At 38.7% G+C, this 17695-nt stretch overlaps 1 protein-coding gene across 4 annotated transcripts in view; it reads left to right on the top strand.

The window, feature by feature from the left end:
- The window catches only part of PARD3B (par-3 family cell polarity regulator beta), a gene marked incomplete at both ends in the record, with an annotated part of 1045674 nt that overhangs the window by 827794 nt on the left and 200185 nt on the right, over nt 1–17695 (top strand). For all 4 annotated transcript variants that reach the window (XM_080690300.1, XM_080690301.1, XM_080690302.1 and 1 more), the window contains one exon: nt 9849–9956. In XM_080690300.1, the coding sequence (XP_080546426.1) occupies nt 9849–9956 (108 nt within the window). The remainder of the gene's footprint in view (nt 1–9848; nt 9957–17695) is intronic.

The following is a 17695-nucleotide window of genomic DNA, read 5'->3' as shown; positions in this document are numbered from 1 at the left end:
ACCAGCTCTATCATGCATTAATTACTTTGCTTCTATTGTATTTATACAATAAATGCTTGACAAAAAAAGCCACATAATTTTAGATTTTTATGGCACAATAGAAAAGTTTCCCACCCCCGGAAGGAAAAAGATTTTCTATGATGTTCTCTTTGTCTTTTCAGGGAAGATTTTATATATTAAAACGAAGAAGAATATGCAAAGCAAAAAAATAAAAGCCCTAGTTATACATTATGTGGCCTGCACAAGGTTCACAAATTACAGAACATAAAGGAACATTGCATGAGTCATAGAGGGTTAACACTGTGTGTTCTTAATTTCAAATTTCAGATAAATATGATTCCAGCTTTGATACTTCATGGACTAATTCTTTTGTCACTCAACTAATTAATTCAGTATGCTAGAGAAAAGATGCTAATTTGAGCATCAAAGAAACGATAATTTTTTTTTGTTTAATCAGAGTTATAAAGATAAGTTTTATTCCTATTAGACTGGGTCTGGAGCTCACTCATTTATTCTTGTTCAGTACAGATGAATCCCGTAGATTTTCTTAATATCTGAAGATGGAGCAGTAGCATTTGAGAACGTCTTTAAAATAGTCTTCTTTGCATAGCAATTGTATTTAAATTGATACATATGTCATTTCTTCATCTTGTCCATTTGTTATTCAGATGTAGGAGGTTAGGCACCACCCCCTGTCCTTTCTGTCAATGGATTATATACAGATTACCCTCATGTTAACTGCTGAGCTTAGAGATAAAGTTGCCAGATTGCAGAACTTTTTAGTTAGCCCTCTCTGAATTTGTTTGACAAGTCAGAATTTCCCTTGAGCGGCAGTTTGCTGAGACGACCCCACCTGCCCATGCATGTAACTTCTGAGCCATTTCCTGTGGGGAGCCATTTCCTTCTGCAGGATGAATCCATGGGAGTTAGGAGTGCACCCGGACAGGCTGGGCAACGGGCGCCAAGGCAGCTGGAGAGCCGCTCCCGGCTGATAGGCAAAGTTTAGAAACGAACTATGATTTGGTCTCGACACACTCTTTCCTTTCCTAATTTTTGGATTCCCGGGGCAGAAGAGGTAGAAAAAAGGGAAGGAAAGAGGAAGAGGGACTATTGTTGTGTGTACAAATAAGAAAGGAATATCTTGGTGTTGACTGAAGACTGAATTCCAGCCAAGCGATCTGTTTGAATTTATTTGTATTAGGGTTTTATGCACAGGCCATCATTTGTGTCTATTTACTCAACCAGCCATAAAAAAAAGCCCAAGATCCACTTAAAATAATAATAACAATAATAATAAAAAGGAAGAAGATATACATTCTACTGCTTTGAAATAAGTAAACATTTAATAAAAAGAAAAGCCTTTCTAACTATTGAGAAAACATAAAAATTCAAAAGGATCTATCTCTTTAATGCATTTCTTTAATGTTAAATGTATTTCCCAGAAACCATAAGCACTTACTCTGAGTCACTGAGGCTCTTGCCTACCCTGTCTTGAAGCCAGTGAGAGTGTATGAAAGCAATTAATCAGAGTTCACTGAGCTCCTGAAGCACTTCTTCTTCTGGAAGGCAGAGCGAGAGAATAACTTAAAACCCAGTGTGGTAGTGACAGTTAATAAGCTTTTTAGAGTCCCTGTGTGGATCTGAAAATCATACCTTATTAGTATCTTTATCTTTCTTGCTCACTCATTCATGCTTATTTTCGTTTAATTTTAATTTCAAGCCTCTCTCTCTCTCTCTCTCTCTCTCTCTCTCTCTCTCTCTCCCTCCCTCCCTCCCTCCCTCCCTCCCTCCCTCTCTCCCTCTCTCTTCCTCTCTCTCCCTCTCTCTCCCTCTCTCTCTCTCTTTCTTACAGAGTGCTGCTTAAATAACCTCAGAGTCAAGTTTTCATTTGCTACAAAAATGGTCAACAAAGTAGCCATCGAGTGCCTCACAAATCCCTTAACTGATTCGTAACAAACCAGCCTTTCAGAGGTGCTGGTTTTGTTTGTTTTTAGTAATATTGGTTATTGGTGATGTGCGTTTGTTTTACTTACTTTCTAGACCCTTTAGAATTGTCATTTATGTATTAAAGCGTTTGGAAATCCATTGAGTTTCCTAGCCCCTCAGTACAGGGAAAGCAAATTGGCTTAAGGATTCCCAACAGCTGAACTTAGACAGAATGCTGCTTAAGATTCTACCCAGCAGATGTGCTCTCCACTTAGGCAGAAATCCTAGAATACTATAGAATCTCTGTGCTTTTTAATCCCAAACACAAACGTCAACGCATTTGAGATCTGAAGATTTCCCTGCTATGGACTGAAAGGTTGCCATGACCACCGATTTAGGAATCAGATCTGGGAATAAGTGACAGATCAGAGAAAAGTAGGTGCTTCAGGGTGGGTGAGAGGGTTGGCCTTAAGGAAAGTAGTAGGTAAAAATATCAGTGGGATTAAACAGGTTTATTATATTCATTTAGCTTGTCATCATCAGAACATATAAACTTACCTAAATTAAATACCTAAACTATACATCCAATTTAAAATTTTAATTACAAATCTTAATTTCAAGGTTTCAACTGTCTGAACCAGTTATTAATGAGAAATATTTTTAATATTTAGTTTTATTCAGTTATTTAGATATCATCTCATCCCACTTGTGCACTTGTGTAGATATCCTATAAAGCAAACGCACATCTTCCTTTGCATGCAAAGAGTAGACCTAAAGAGCTTGAAATACAGTCCTGCTGTTGTAAAAAGTACTCTGGGTTTTAGAGTCTTTCACCTCTTTAAGAATCCCAGGCATTAGTCACATGTCTCAGTCCATTTTCTGTTGCTATAATAAAATACCTGAAGCTGGGATATTTCTAAAGAAGAGAGATTTACTTAGCTCACAGTTCTGGTGAGTGTCTACTCTGCTTCTAGTGAGAGCTTTGTACTGCATCAAATCATGGCAGAGAAGCAAAAAGAAGTGGGCGCATGCAGAAAGAGCCTGTGCAAAAGAGAAAGGAGGTGACCCACTTCATGATAGTCTACTCTCTTAGTAACTAGTCCAGTCCCAGTCCCATAAGATCTAAGTCACTCCAGAGACCTAGATGGCTTATCCCATCCCTTGAGCAAGACAGATCCATTCACAATGTGGTCCCCCCATGACCTGATCACCTCCCACTAGGCACCCCACCTCTTACAGATTCCACCACCTCTCAACACTATCACACTTCCAAACCAGGAGCCTTTCAGGAACAAGCCACAGTCAAGCTACAGCACCACGCAGTCAAACAAACGAAGAAAGCCCAAAGTAAAATTATAATACTTTTCCTCCTTAATCAAGATTGGCTTGCAACCAACACACATCTGCTCATTTTTCTACCAATATTACCATAAAGGTAGATAATACCCGTACGTAGCCAAAGTGGGGATGGGAGGAGTATGGAAACTAATTGGTCAATTTTCCCTGAAATTTTATCAGATTCATTAACTCACAAGTACAATGGGAACCATGTGAGCTAAGCAAGGAAAGACCTTTGTGACATAAATTTTAGAGAGAAGCAGTAGCTGAAGTGCACAAAACCATATGAGATTACAATACATGGAATTTAATTTCATCAGCATATGCATATGCTAATTCGGAGCCCAATTTAGAATAAATCAGACAACAGAAACCTTTTATGAGTAGATTTCAGAATAAGCTATGGAAATCATAGTCAAAGGCCTGTGAACTTCTCTGCCCCCTTATTTTGCTTGAGCTATTTCAAACTGTATAATTTATAAAAATGATAAGGAAATAGCATGTGTAGTTTGTAAAACAGCTAGTTACAGGGTGGATGAACCATTATTCATGTGCAAGAAATATGATGACTATGAAGTTTGGACATTTTCACGTTTGACAGTCTTCTGTAAATTTCTGGATTTAGGATTAGCGATGGCCGTGTTTGGTTGCTTTTTCTCAATCCATTATTGGTGTCCGGAGACATTTCCTGATTGTAGCAGGAGAACTACACACTTGGTTTCAAGCTTTTTAGCTTCTTTGGATTCGTGACTTGCCACTGTTTTGGGGCAAAAGCATGTGATCGTCTTCCTTGCCTGACCTCTTAGTCCTTAGCAGCCACAGTGCAGGGTTGCTTTTCTCTAGGGGAAGTAGAGGGGTTGATGGTTATGGCTACAAGAACTGCCCAGTAGGAGCTTGGAGGAAAATGTCAACAGAACTTAGCAGAATTAAGAAGTGAATTAAAGGAGAGCACCCACACATGGGCAAGCCCTAACAGAGAGCTATCCGTATTATGAAGAGGAGCCATTCCTCACTGTGCATGGCAGAGTCTAGGGAGAGTTTGAAAGTGACCCAGGGAAAGAAATGGAAAGTACATGCTGAGAGATGAAAAGATAGCTCCTAAAAATTATATTAAAAACAATGATCATATAGGGCCTGTTTGTTTCACAGTACTATTTGTTATATTTATCTGACAGTTGATGTGGTTGACTCCCTGTGCTTGGCCCAGTGTGATGTATAGTGTCTACTCACCCTTGAATGAATGAGTGAGCCATTATTGAGTTCCACTTTCCCGGCTTGCTTTTTAGAGGCTCCCTATCCAGGCAAAAGAACGTGAATGAGATTTAGTTTTGGTGTTTTTCTATGACCTCTTTCTGAGGTTCTCAAAGACCCTGTGTAATTTGACCTTTGATTTCTTAAGTAATACGTAGAATCTTATTTTCTGGACAAAAAAACCCCATTCTTTTTACACATATTATGTTATATTAACTGATATATAAATCACCTATGAATGTCCCACTTCCCCCTTATCAACTCTGCGAATAAACTAATGACAGTTGCAGGGGGTGGGTGCGTGCTTGTAATCCCAACATTCGGGAGGCTGTGACAGGAGGATCGGGGTTTGAAATAGCCTCAGCTTCTTAGTGAGGCCTTTTGCAACTCAGTGAGACCCTGTTTCGAAGTAAAGAATAAAAAAATAGGGCTGGGGGTGTAGCTCGAAGGTACGATGCCCCTGGCTTCTATCCCCAGTACCACAAACCACAAAATATATATATATAAACTCAAGCTTTTCCTCTAAGTTTTTCCATCTAAGGCTAGGCAGTCCAGAGGTACCAGATACCTCTACCTCTTCACTTGTCAACAAATTTATTCTCCTACATGAAAGTTCACAGTAGCATTATTTATAATAGGCAAAAGGTAGAAACAACCAATATCTGTCAGTAAATGAATGGATGAAATATGCTGTGTACATATGGTGGAATATTATCCAGCTTTGAAAAGGAATTAATTTCTGAAACATGCATCAGCACAGATGAACCTTGGTGATCTGATGCTAAGTGAAATAAGACAGACAGGAAAGTACGATTATTGTATGATTCTGCTAATATGAAGTAGCTAAAATAGTCAAATTTATAGAGACAGAAATTAGAATAGTGGCTACAGGGACCTGGAAGAAGGGAAATGGAGTATTACCACTGAGTGTGCACAGAGTCTCAGTTTGGGATAATAAAAAATCCTGGAGATGGATAGTGGTGGTGGTTGCCAACCAAGTGAATTTACTTGAAGCCACAGAACTGTGTATTTACAAATGTTAAAGTGCTGGGTGTGGTGGCACATGCTTGTAATCCTACTACTTGTGAAGCTGAGACAGGAGGATCACAGTTTTGAGGACAGCCTCAGCAAGTAGTGAGACCTTCATCAAACTGAGACCCTGTTTCAAAAAAAAAAAAAAAAAAAGCCAGGCGCAGTGGTGCACACTTGCACACTTGTAATCCCCGCATTTGGGAGGCTGAGACAGGAATATAGTGGTTTGAAGACAGCCTCAGCTACTTAGTGAGGCCCTGTGCAACGCAGTGCAACCATGTTTCAAAATAAAGAATAAAAAATAGGGTAGGTGGTTTAGCTCAGTGTTATAATGTAACTGGGTCCCATCCCTAGTAGGGCAAAAAAAAAAAAAAAGAAAAAAGAAAAAAAAAATAGGACTGAGGGTTTGTACCAGAAAATAAAAATAAAAATAGTTAAAGTGGAAATTGTATGTCTTTCAAATAACAAGAAAAATAAAACCAGACTGGAGATGTTGCTCAGTTGTGGAATACTGGTCTAGTATGTGCTAGCTCTTGAGTTCGATCCCTAGTACAAAATAATAATAATAATAATAATAATAATAATAATAATAATAATGGAAAGGAAGGAAGGGTGTGGTGGTGCACACCTGTAATCCCAGCACTTGGGAGGCTGAGATACGAAGACTGTAATTTCAAGGCCAGCCTCAACAACTTAGCAAGGTTCTCAGCAATTTAGGGAGATCCTGTTTCAAAATTCAAAAAAAGATAAAATAGGACTGGGGAGGGGGGGCAGAGTACAGCTCAGAGGGAGAGACCCCTGGGTTTAATTCCCAGTACCACAAAGAAAAAGAAAAAGAAAAAGAAAAGGCAAGAGAAAGAGTAAAATAGAGGAAGGGAGGGAAGAAAGGCTTTTTATGAAGCTGTTTCATATAACCTCTATAGAAATGAACAGGGCAGGTGTTTTAAGCAAACTTATAATTTATGAAAATCTAAATTTACATAAAGAGTATGTTGAAAGGTGATTTTTCCACTTTACAAAGAGATCCATCATAAGATTCTTTAAACAGGCTACCCAGGTACATGTAAAGTAAGATTTTATTGATTGAAACCATATGTTTGCACAGAACTTTTCAAGAAAAAAATATCTTTTTTATAAAGCCAGGTTGACCTATAAGCAATTTCCTTAAAGCACCTCACCCAGAAGGGCCACCTCTCACATGGCTGAGGTAATAGGTAATGGAGGCCTGGAACGCAGCAGGTATTTGAAATCTTAGAATACAAAACTGTAATTGTAGCCAGCCAGGGTGCTCATGACTGTTCTCACAAACACAGCAAGTGGAGAGATGGGGCTCCCACTCTTCTTCCTATGTCTCAGGCGAGTAAGGATGGCTGTTAAGTGACCTCCACGAGGAATGGAACATAAAGGCTGATCACAGGAACCGCGCCGGCTGCTTCCTCTCCTGCTCCCCGGGCTCCTGCCACTGATGACGCTCATCCGACTGCAAAACTGGAAACAGAATGCAGTGTGTTCATAAATAAAACCCAGCAATGTCTCCAGGTCATGATCTTCTTAACAATGTGGGACTCCTTTTAAAGAATTTTTTTCATAAAGTTTTTTATTAAACTTTTATAAAAGTTCACAAAATAATGTGAAGCCATTCTTCAATTTGTGCCCTTTTTGAAAAATTATAAAAGATCATGGGATTTAAACTCAAAACATTTAAAACATTTGTGGAAGTAGTAGACTTAGTGGTGATTCTTGCTCAAAAAATAGTTTGTAGAATTTAATTGAAACTAACATTTCTTTTATCGAACATACTTCACTGTGGCGGAGGCATACTAAGATATTCTTGAACTGCAGAAGTGGAATACTTGAGGTGCCAGAAGGAAAGATTGTTCATGGGGTGTGGCAATAAAGATCAAGGTAGACTAGGAATAGGTTAGTTTTCCCTTTCAAAACCAAAGTTAGTTCATTTTAGAAAAACCCAAACCTTCACATTAAGAATAAAATATATGGTCTGTAAAGCAAGCTCTCATCTAAAGCTTTAGCTATATTTTGTGCTCATCAACTTTCTGAGGCATTATTCCTTTCCTGTTTCCCAGCAATTCTCAATTATTACCCAAATATTACTGTATTTATTAATGTTTTGAGAGAATTATTTATTTATTTATTTACTTACTTATTTATTTATTTATTTGGTGGTACTGGAGTTCCTGGAAGCCCTTCTACCTCTGGGCTACACTCCCAGACCTATTTTATATTTTTTTTAATTTGGAAACATGGTCTCTTAAGCCAGCGAGGCTGGCTCCGAACCAGCGAGATCCTCCCGTCTCTGCCTCCCAAGCGTGGGGATTACAAACATGCGCCACCATGCCTGGCAAGAGAATTATTTAAGTGATGTACTGAATATATTTAGAGTAAATAGGTTGATACCTAAGATGCTGTGGGTCTGGAACACTAAAGAATGCATCCATGCTTTGCTGGACGTGGTGGCACATGCCTGTAATTCTGGTACTTGGGAGGCTGAGACAGGAGGATTTCAGGATTCAGGCCAGTCCTGGCAACGTAGTGAGGATCTCCACAAGTTAAGAAGATCCTGTTTCAAAATAAAAAAATAAAAAGTGTTGGGGGTGTAGTGCTTAGAAGTAGAATGTCTTGAGTACCAAAAATAATTGTATTCATGGAAACATTTAGCTATCTCCTGCTTTGTAGGTTAAAGAGAGGTCTTGAATACATCAGCAAATTTGAATTATATTTGAACGTTTATGTCCTTATGTTTTTGTCTCCTTTTTTCTCTGTTTCCTAGTCACTTCTATAATTGATATGAGGTCATTTCTTCAATAAAGAAAAAGCATGGATTCAGAAAGGGAGGCAAAAAACAAAATAAAGGAGGAGGGGGATTATAGCTAACTGATGTAGTTAGAGCCAGTGGTTGGTTGACCAGCATTCCAAGAAAAGGATCCCAGTAGAAATGTAGGTAGATGGGGGAGAGGTCATGAGAGAGACGTTGCTAGTTCATAGACACAAGAAGACTCTTTACCGTAACCGAGAAGTGTGACTAACTGGCCTTTCCCCTGGTTATTGGTAGAAAATCGGGTCATTTTCTTTGGGAGGTGGCATCTGGAGGAGACGTCTCTTGGGGAAAATGCCTATCACATAAGGTTGTGTCCTACTGATCATTTAAGTCAGATTTTTCAAATTCAAATGTTTATTCTTATTTCCCTAAAGGTGCTGGGGAACACAGTACTCTTGTAAGGTATTATAGTCAGTGCTGTGCCCACTGAACTACAGAGATGCTGGGTGCTCCAAGCACCTTAGCCTGGCACCTTCTTGGGGCTACACTGAGACTGAAAGGGGCCTGAAGGAAAGGGCAGGGAGTGGAAGGCCATCAAACTCACGTACCAAAGCCAGGGCAGTGGCACATGCTCATATTCCCAGTACCTGGGAGGCTGAGACAGAAAGGTCACAGGTTCAAGGCTAGCCCCAACCATTTAGAAAGACTCTCCGCAACTTAGCAAGACTCTGTTTCAAAGTAAAAGGACTGGCACTTGCCAGGCATGGTGGCTCACACCTGTAATAACAGCACTCGGGAGGCTGAGACCATTGCTGAGGCTGTTTAAAGCCAGTCTCAGCAATTTAGCAAGGCCCTCTGCAACTTAGTGAGTCCATTTTCAGAAAATAAAAAGTAAAATAGGGGTGGGGTGTGGCTCAAAGGTAGAATATCCCTGGATTCAATCCCTAGTACCACATGTGTGTGCGCGCGAACACACACACACACACACACACACACACACACACGAGATCTAATCCCAGCTCTATCACAAACCAGTGGAGGCTCTTGGTCAAGGTCCTCCCCGCCCACCTTTGCTTTGGGTTCTTCTCTGCTAAAGTGAAAGCTTAAGCTTCATGTATAATTTTCTCTCCTGGCTTTGTATAATCTCATGAATTTAACCTAAAAACATCAGTGGCACTGGAGTTCTAGAGGATTATTTAGTAAATCGGTCCATTTTTTAGTATGGATTAATGATAACCATTCAGTTTTTCACTCTCTCGAATTAATACTTCAAAATATTTATTAGTCTTTTAATCACATGATATTGTGCTTGATGTGTAATAAATATCTGCGTAGAAAGGAAAGAACACGAAGAATTCAGTCACAGTTTTATTTTTCTGCTTTCATTATTTTCTTTTATTTCCCTTGTATGCAAACTGATCTGGTATTACTTATAATTAAGAGTTATGTCTTACCAAGTTCATCTCACATGCATCTGAATTTTAACAACATGATTAGCACTGACACCTTCTTCATGTCTCACCAGATTTGGGAAGAAGAAGGAGGATAAGGCTGGAAAGACAGAGCAGAAAGGTGGCCCGAAGCCCGGAAGCCTGAGAGAAGAGCTGGAGAGAATGAAGGAGGAGCGGGAGCGGTGAGCAGGGGCGCTGAGCCCTTCTTTGGTTTGAGTCTGCCATCTGTGTTTAATTTAGCTATTGAGACAATCAGCTGGAGAGATTTTACTTTAAGAAACACAGAAGTTTACGGGTGCAAAAGAAAAGTCATTTGATATCAAAGAAAACTGCCTTTCTGAAGAATTTTCATTATGTTTTTGAGAAGAAATTGATGTTGTGTTTTTATTATTATCAATGCACATAATTCCGTAATAGGTTAATCCCAGTTTCAGTGGTATCGGCTCATCTTTGCCCTGCAGCTTAAATACTGCCCCCCCTTTTAATCCAAAGGTCATTTTGATACTGATGTCTAGAACTATCAAGTTCCCATAATCTGTTCCTAATTTTTGACAGGCTGTTGTATGCCTTCTTAATTTTATTCTGCAAAATTCGTTTGGGCAGTGTAATTTGAGAAGTATATGTCCTTCATTTTTTTTTTAAGCCACTGTCTTTTATTAAGCTATCAGCAAGCCGAAAAGTATGTTGCCCATCTGCTAAAGGGCCGGCTTCATTTGCGGAAATAATGACAGTTTGCAAGGGCTGAATTCTCCTATTTGAGGAGCTTAATGTTCCATTTGGACAAGAGGTCCTTCACATATCTTTGATGTTAACTCTGGCACTTATCCCAAGTGGATGTGTAAATGTCTGATTTTGAAACATGTCATTGAATATTCATATTTCTCCTGAAAATTCTTTGCCTTCCCAACTAAAAACTTGGAGAAAGACAGAGATGATGACAAAACTACCATATAATTTGAAACATTTGAATCTGATTTCATCATATGGGCTGTCAGATTTTTCCAACTTTCCACTTCACTATTACTTATATTAGTTTTTATATAGCTTCAAAAATCAGTACTTGTATTTATCATGTTTCTCAAGTATGTGTACCAAGACAGTCACACGGATTTATTGTATTTTTGAGCACACAGCAATCTAAGAGTATCTACCATTGACCTTCAACCTCTATCTTGTAGTCCATTTCCATTGAGAAGGCTGAATTTATCAATAGTAAGGGGGAAAAAAAAGCTATTTAGTTCTTTCTCATTGTTTGAGAGGTTGATAAGCTCAGCTCCAGGGTCACCAAAGTAGTTCAAACAAAATCAAGTGCTTTGCATTGTTGTCGATTATTCACCTGATAGAACTACCCCAAAGACAAGAAAGATGCTCTCTGCCACAGCTCAAGATTCAGTGATCCTGTAATGTAAAATGTAATTCAGGCTCAAATTTCAATGCGTGTACCACCAAAGACATCCGAGTGGCGAGCCCACATCTTTGCTGCTCTCTTGACTTGACACTGAGGCTCAGGATCCAGAGCATCATCTTCAGGAAACAGAGCCATTTGCTAGAATGCACACTTGACATTGTTTTTTTGGCAGCTTGGTATTTGCTTGAGATGGGGGAAAAAACTCTTAGTAGCTGGGAAACCCGCGTGCCAACTGGAAAATTGTTAACCCATAAAATAAGGTGGGTTGTCTTTAAGCAAGAGTTCATTTCCTTTCTGGTTTTGCTGTTAGGAAGCAGGTGCCTGAGGGAGTCTTGTTCTTAAAAGCAAGGCTGTAAATTCACCTCAGCTGACTGTATGGACTTCAGGTCCAATTTTCTTAAAATATGTCTGGTCAAAATATTGAAAGAACTATACTATTAGCTTCCACTTAGGCCACTTCCCACATATGAACACATAAAACACATCTGATATGGGTTTCCTAGAGACAACACTGTCTCAATCATGTGCTACAGGAAGAAGTCGAAGGAGTTGATTTTATGGCTGGGTGCTGCAGAATTAATGACCAAGGGCATTTCAACAGGGCCATGCAGGGTAGAGGTGGAGGCTGAACATTTGGCACTGTTCCCAAATGCAGAGTCCTTTTCCTTGGCTCTCCATCATCCGTAGGAAACCAATTCACAACTCTCAAAGAACTCAGCAAGTGTATCAGTCTTCATGGTATGGTCATAAAAGAAAAGTAAAATAAAGTTGAAAATAGAAATAAAAAGCTATTATTGTCCTTTTGTCTTAACACATACACAATTTATTTCCTTGGACAATTCAAGCTATCTTATTTCTTGCTTACTTGTTCTATCATAGCTATAATAGGTATAATAATGGTTTTTCACTAGCATATCCCTTTTCAAATATGTTCAAAGCCCCTAAATAAATATATGCTGCATAATATTGGAACCAGCTCATACCTGCCGGTTATTAAGCTTTCAAGAGTTTTGTGAGCTGGTTGTTAAGCCATTGGTAGCTTGAAGTGGGCCATGGTGGAAATATTTACAACATGGAAATTGGCAAATGCAAGAAATTGATTTTTTTCAAAGACAGTTTATCAACTGGTCTATATAAACTCTTTTTAGTGCATAAGCAGGAAGAAGTTTTCAAAAACTAAGGTAGAAAAAGTAATTCCAAATCAGACCATGTGGCTTTTTGTAGCAGTATTTCTCAAAATATGGTCCATGGATCACCTACATCAAAATGAAATCCTAGAGGAGCATGTTAAAAATGGAGATTCCTGAACCTCACACCAGACATGAAGAATCAGAAACAACATCTTGGGAGTTGAGGCTCAGGACTCAGTGTTTGATTGGTAAACCCAGGGGGACTCTTCATTCTAAAGTCTGAAAGCCACTAGTTTGGAGGGACAGGATGTACCCGGAACATTAAGATATTCTCATTTCATGAAAAATGATGCACAGCTTATATTTTCTAAGAAGACTGAGTCACCCAGTCTACAAATATTGTCATCTTTCCTCATGTCTCCTCTCGAAAAGCATCCTACCCTACTGGCATATTATTTTTTAAACAAGTGAAGAACACTTGCCAGTGCTCTCTCACCTAACTGAATATGAGTTATTTTCCCTAGAACTTTACAACCACCCACACATACACACACAAATCCCAAAAAAATTTATTAAAAAATATTTGGAGCCGGGCGTGGTGGCGCACACTTGTAATCCCCGCGCTTGGGAGGCAGAGACAGGAGGATCGCGCAGGTTCGAAGCCGGCCGCGCGCGCTGGCTTAGGAGACCCTGTTTCCAAATAAAAATGTAAAAATAGGTCTGGGAGTATAGCCCGGAGGTAGAGGGGCTTCCAGGAACCCCAGTACCACCAAGAAAAAAATATTTGGAAATATAATATGCTAGCTTTCTATTACTGTAACAAAATACTTGAGGGAAACAATCTAAAAGGAAGAAAGGTTTATTTTGGCAAATAGTTTCAGGAGTTTCTCTCTTCTCTCCACTTGACTGTTGTTTCTGGGCCTGTGGTGAGAAAGAACACCCTGGCAAAGAACACGTGATGGAGCAAAGCTACTCATCTCTTCGTGGTCGGGAAGCAAAGAAACAGAGTAAGAGGCAGCGTTCTAATATGCCCTTCAAGGACACACCCCTAATGATCTACCTCCTTAGCCCCACCCATTAAGGATTCCACCCCCAATACTACTACAGGCTGACAACTAAGCCTTTTAGGACATGGCCTTTGGGGAACCTCTCAGCTCCAAACCATGACATATATAGAAGTATAAAGACTATTAAAGTCATAACTTCATCATGATATCATTGTCATCATTAATGTTTCATGTCCTTTGAAAACTTGATATCCACACTTTGATTTTTTCCACAGCACTATTTTGCAAACAATCTCCTATGCTATTAATGTGTTAAAATATGTCACTTTGATTCCTGCCTAATATTCTGAGAGATCAACATACAACAAACTATTTGCCTTCTGTTGCCAAACAATTATTTTGCTTATATTTTTTACTGTTCTAAATAATACCTTGATGAATATCCAGGTACAAAAGTTCCAATTACCTCTCTCAATGAAAGAAAGCAGTTTTGCCCCCTATGAATATTTGGCTACGTCTGGAGACCGGTTTTTGTTTTGTTTTGCTTTTGTTTTTGTTTTTGTTTACTATCATATCATAATTGCAGGGGGTGGTAGAAAATGAGTGGCTTTTGCCTTGTACTGGGAAGAGGCTCTAAACACGACAGTACACGAGAGAGCTCCCCACTCCCAGCAATGAAGGATCTAATCTAAAATGTCAATAGTGTGAAGTCAAGAACCCCCTGTTCTGACCCCAGATTTAATTAAGTATAAGTGAACTCTCCTAGACGTCAGAATTGCATTGTCTCATGATACCCTGTGGATAGTGCAAAGAAATATATAATATGCCAGATTACCTAACCCTAAAAGGATTATTAGCTATTTGAGAAATCATACCCAGGTATTGCTGATGACTATTCCATCAACATAAGCTTGAAAGAATAAGGTTTTGCTTAAAGACTTATTGTCAACCCTGTCCTGCTGAGTGTTGACATTAGCAAGGGTGGCGCACTGATCGGATGGGGAATACCAAGACAGTGGAGGGTTGCATATATGCAGGATGACAGAGGCATCTGGAACAATAGAGTGAGTCAAACAAAGAAAAGTTAATAGGAATAAATGTAAAGCCCTGCGTTTCGGTCCAAAACTGAACTGTGCAAACACAGGATGTGGAAGGTTTGACTTAATACCAAATATATGAAAAATTTGCCTGATGGTTTTAGTTGAGGGTAAGTTTAGCATGAGTCAATATGGCGATATGCCTGCCAAAAACTTAATCCAGTCCTAGGCTGCATTACTAGAAGTTCGTGTACATAATGAAGGAAAAAGTAATTCCCATTTCATACTGCTCAAATCATCCCTGAATATCCTCACACGGAGAACGGGGGCATGAAGTCTGTGTCTTAGGAGAAACACTGAAGGGTACAGGGCTCACTGAGTTAAGACTCAGCTGATTTTATTTGCTTGAAGAACTCTCACACAGAAGAGGCATTCAATTTATTTTACTGCATCTTTTTACCTTTATCTATTCGTCTATCTATCTACCTGCTTATTTGCCCATTTGCTTATTTATTGACTCAAAGACACTAGTGGAGCATTCTTTTAAGAGAGGTAGCCTTCCACTTAATAGAACAGAAACCATCCTAAAAATTAGAATGTATTATGAGCCAGTGAGTTTTTTGACACTGGAAATGTCTAATAAGAAGCCAACTCCTACATTTAGAAGGGATTAGTTCACCAGGTAAATATTGGAATTTCATAAACCTTAATCACTGATATATTTTCTTCCTTGTCTTAATTATATATACATATTCAAACAAATAGAATATTATTTTATGCAATTAAATACATTAAGCCATGTACCATGGAAAATATTTGTGCACAGCATGAATGCTACATTTGTCCTTAGATAATCTCTAGGGCCCTTCCCAGATGTTACAGTCTGGAAGAGAGCTAAATGCTAAGAGTAAAAGCATTTTCTATGGATTTTCTAGAGCAACCTTTCTTGAACTTTCGGTAATCACAGCAGTGTATATGCTATTCTCATCTGAGTAGGTAAGGCCAAGTTTCTTGCTCAAGACTATGTGATGGCATTTTCTTGCTCTCATGTTTGATTTCCTGAGTTTATGACGTGTCCCCTCTTGACACAAGTCAAGCAGCCCATGGCAAGGAAGCCCTGAATTAAATAAACTCATCATTTTTGTTCATGCTTCAGTGAGATTGGCCATAATAAAACATGAGTTTCAAAGGCCTTTATCCATTGCTAGAAGTAAAAACTCAATATTCTATTCAAAGATTATTTCTCCTAGAACCTTATGTCAAGCTAAATTAAATTAGCATTTTCCATGCATTCAGATTATGTAAATTGGTAGCATGAGCCTACAGCCAGAGACCATCTTAACATGTTTGTAAATGTATTTTGTTGTTGTTATTATCTAAGATCCAAGACTGTAACCTTCTGCAATATAGAAAATTAGCAAGATTCTTAGACCTACAAAGTACCGAAGTACTCTATTCTGAAGATCTTTTCAAAGGCACATGAAGTTTGGTTAAAAAAAAAAATGCCTCCTTGTACTCTACTTGTTTATGGAAAATTATTGTATCAGGAAAAAAATATTTCCATCGACACCAAAGACTATCTTCCATTACAGTCCCATATGACTGACCCAACAATAAAAATTCACTAAATGCAACCTCTTAATGAAATTAATGAAACTTGAATAATGTATGAGTTACGTACTTCAGGATCATCCATGCCTCTTATGCCACATCAGAGTTTATTTTTCAGAGAGATCATTTGTTGCACTAATTAAGCATTACTTCTGTAGATCTTATTAGAATCTTAGCAAGATAAATAAGGGTGTGGGGACCACGACTCCGGCCTTCGCACTGGGAAGTAGGAAAACATATGGCTCTTGTTTTCGACAACTGGCCTGAACGGAGCATATAAGTGAGAGTGAAGCGAAGATTTAGGAAAGTTAATCGGTTTCAGTGTCTGAATTCAAGGTTCTTAGTTTTCTTTCCTTTCGGGAAGCCTTCCAAGAACTGCAGAGGCTTCTCCCTGGCCTTATCAGCTGCGCTGCTTGTGGCCTGTTCCTTGCGTTTAAATCAATACATGTGTTTTTGATATTTGGCAAACCAAGATTTAATTATGCAGCTGCAAGCTCCCCACATAAACGAAATGCATCTTAGAGATATAAAAACATTCAGAAACCATTTATAGTTCGAGAATTCAAGTGGGTGAAAATCTATTCCCAACCTCTCAGCATTTTATTTAATTATGGAGGACTTTTATGTTACTGGAAATTGAAATGAAAACCAGAGTAAGGCTAGAGTTTACCCAACATTTGTTCAGATTGAAAAATGAAAATGCTGATTGTCGTCTGAGAAGGAAAAGTATGACAAGCTGAATTAATAATTTTAGTTGTAACGTGTATTCACTTCACAATCCTGAGTACACAGAGCAACAAATGGATCAGTAGGATTTTGTCACTGTTGTATCCTAGAAAGAGTACATATTTTATCAAAGAAAGCAGAAGCTTGATTTCAATAATTTGCCAAGTGACTCTCAATAATTAATTATTTACCGAACTTAAACTTTGGCACTATTTAAACTGTTGAAAACACCCATGTTTTGGCATGATTACATACAAATGATTAATTCAGCATGGTTTTGCTTGTCACTGAATATCCCTCTCTTTTGCAGTAGAATTTGCTGGGTCCTGTGGTTTGGGCAAAATAAAATGTTGGAATGATTCCCAGTTTTAATAGTCCCAATTTATTATTACCACTGAACCCTGATCAGATCATGGACTGGATTAGATCCCAGTTTTTCAAAATGCCCCAATTTATGGCTCCCTTAGAATCCTGATAAAAATGTGTATTTGAATAGGGCTTTGGTTGGCTAAAAAAGAGCCCGTTAATTACTTTTAGATTCTTATTAGATCATCACTGCATGGAAGTTATGAAAAATATTATGAGATGGTATTTCTCAGGACAAGGGCACATTCTCATTTTATGCTAACGGAAAGGAGCTATCAGATTCCTGGTCGTCATAGTCCTAACCATCTCAGTGAATGGAAAGAGAGTTTCTGTGTCCCAGTGATTACTATAGTTGCTTGTGTTAAGGTAGGATATCCTCCTTTTTTAGAATGAAGAATAAAAACAGAGAGAGAGAGGGAGAAAGGGAAGGGAGAAAGGAGAGACAGTGAAAAAAAATCCAATGGCATACTTCTCCATTACCCTTTATTCAGGGATCATCTCAGGATTTTTCTCTAATTTAGAGGAGTAAAAGTGAAACACAGGGAGGGTGTGCAGATGTCTTTAATATCTGTCCATTAATTTGATCTTTGTAATTCCTGTCTTCTCAGCAATGCTGTGGCACCAACCAATCTTGGC

Source organism: Muscardinus avellanarius (genome assembly GCF_963383645.1).
Source record: "Muscardinus avellanarius genome assembly, chromosome: 2".
NCBI classification, from domain to species: Eukaryota; Metazoa; Chordata; class Mammalia; order Rodentia; family Gliridae; genus Muscardinus; species Muscardinus avellanarius.
The sequence above is the reverse complement of the archived record's forward strand: the minus strand, read 5'-3'. Positions and strand labels throughout refer to the sequence as shown.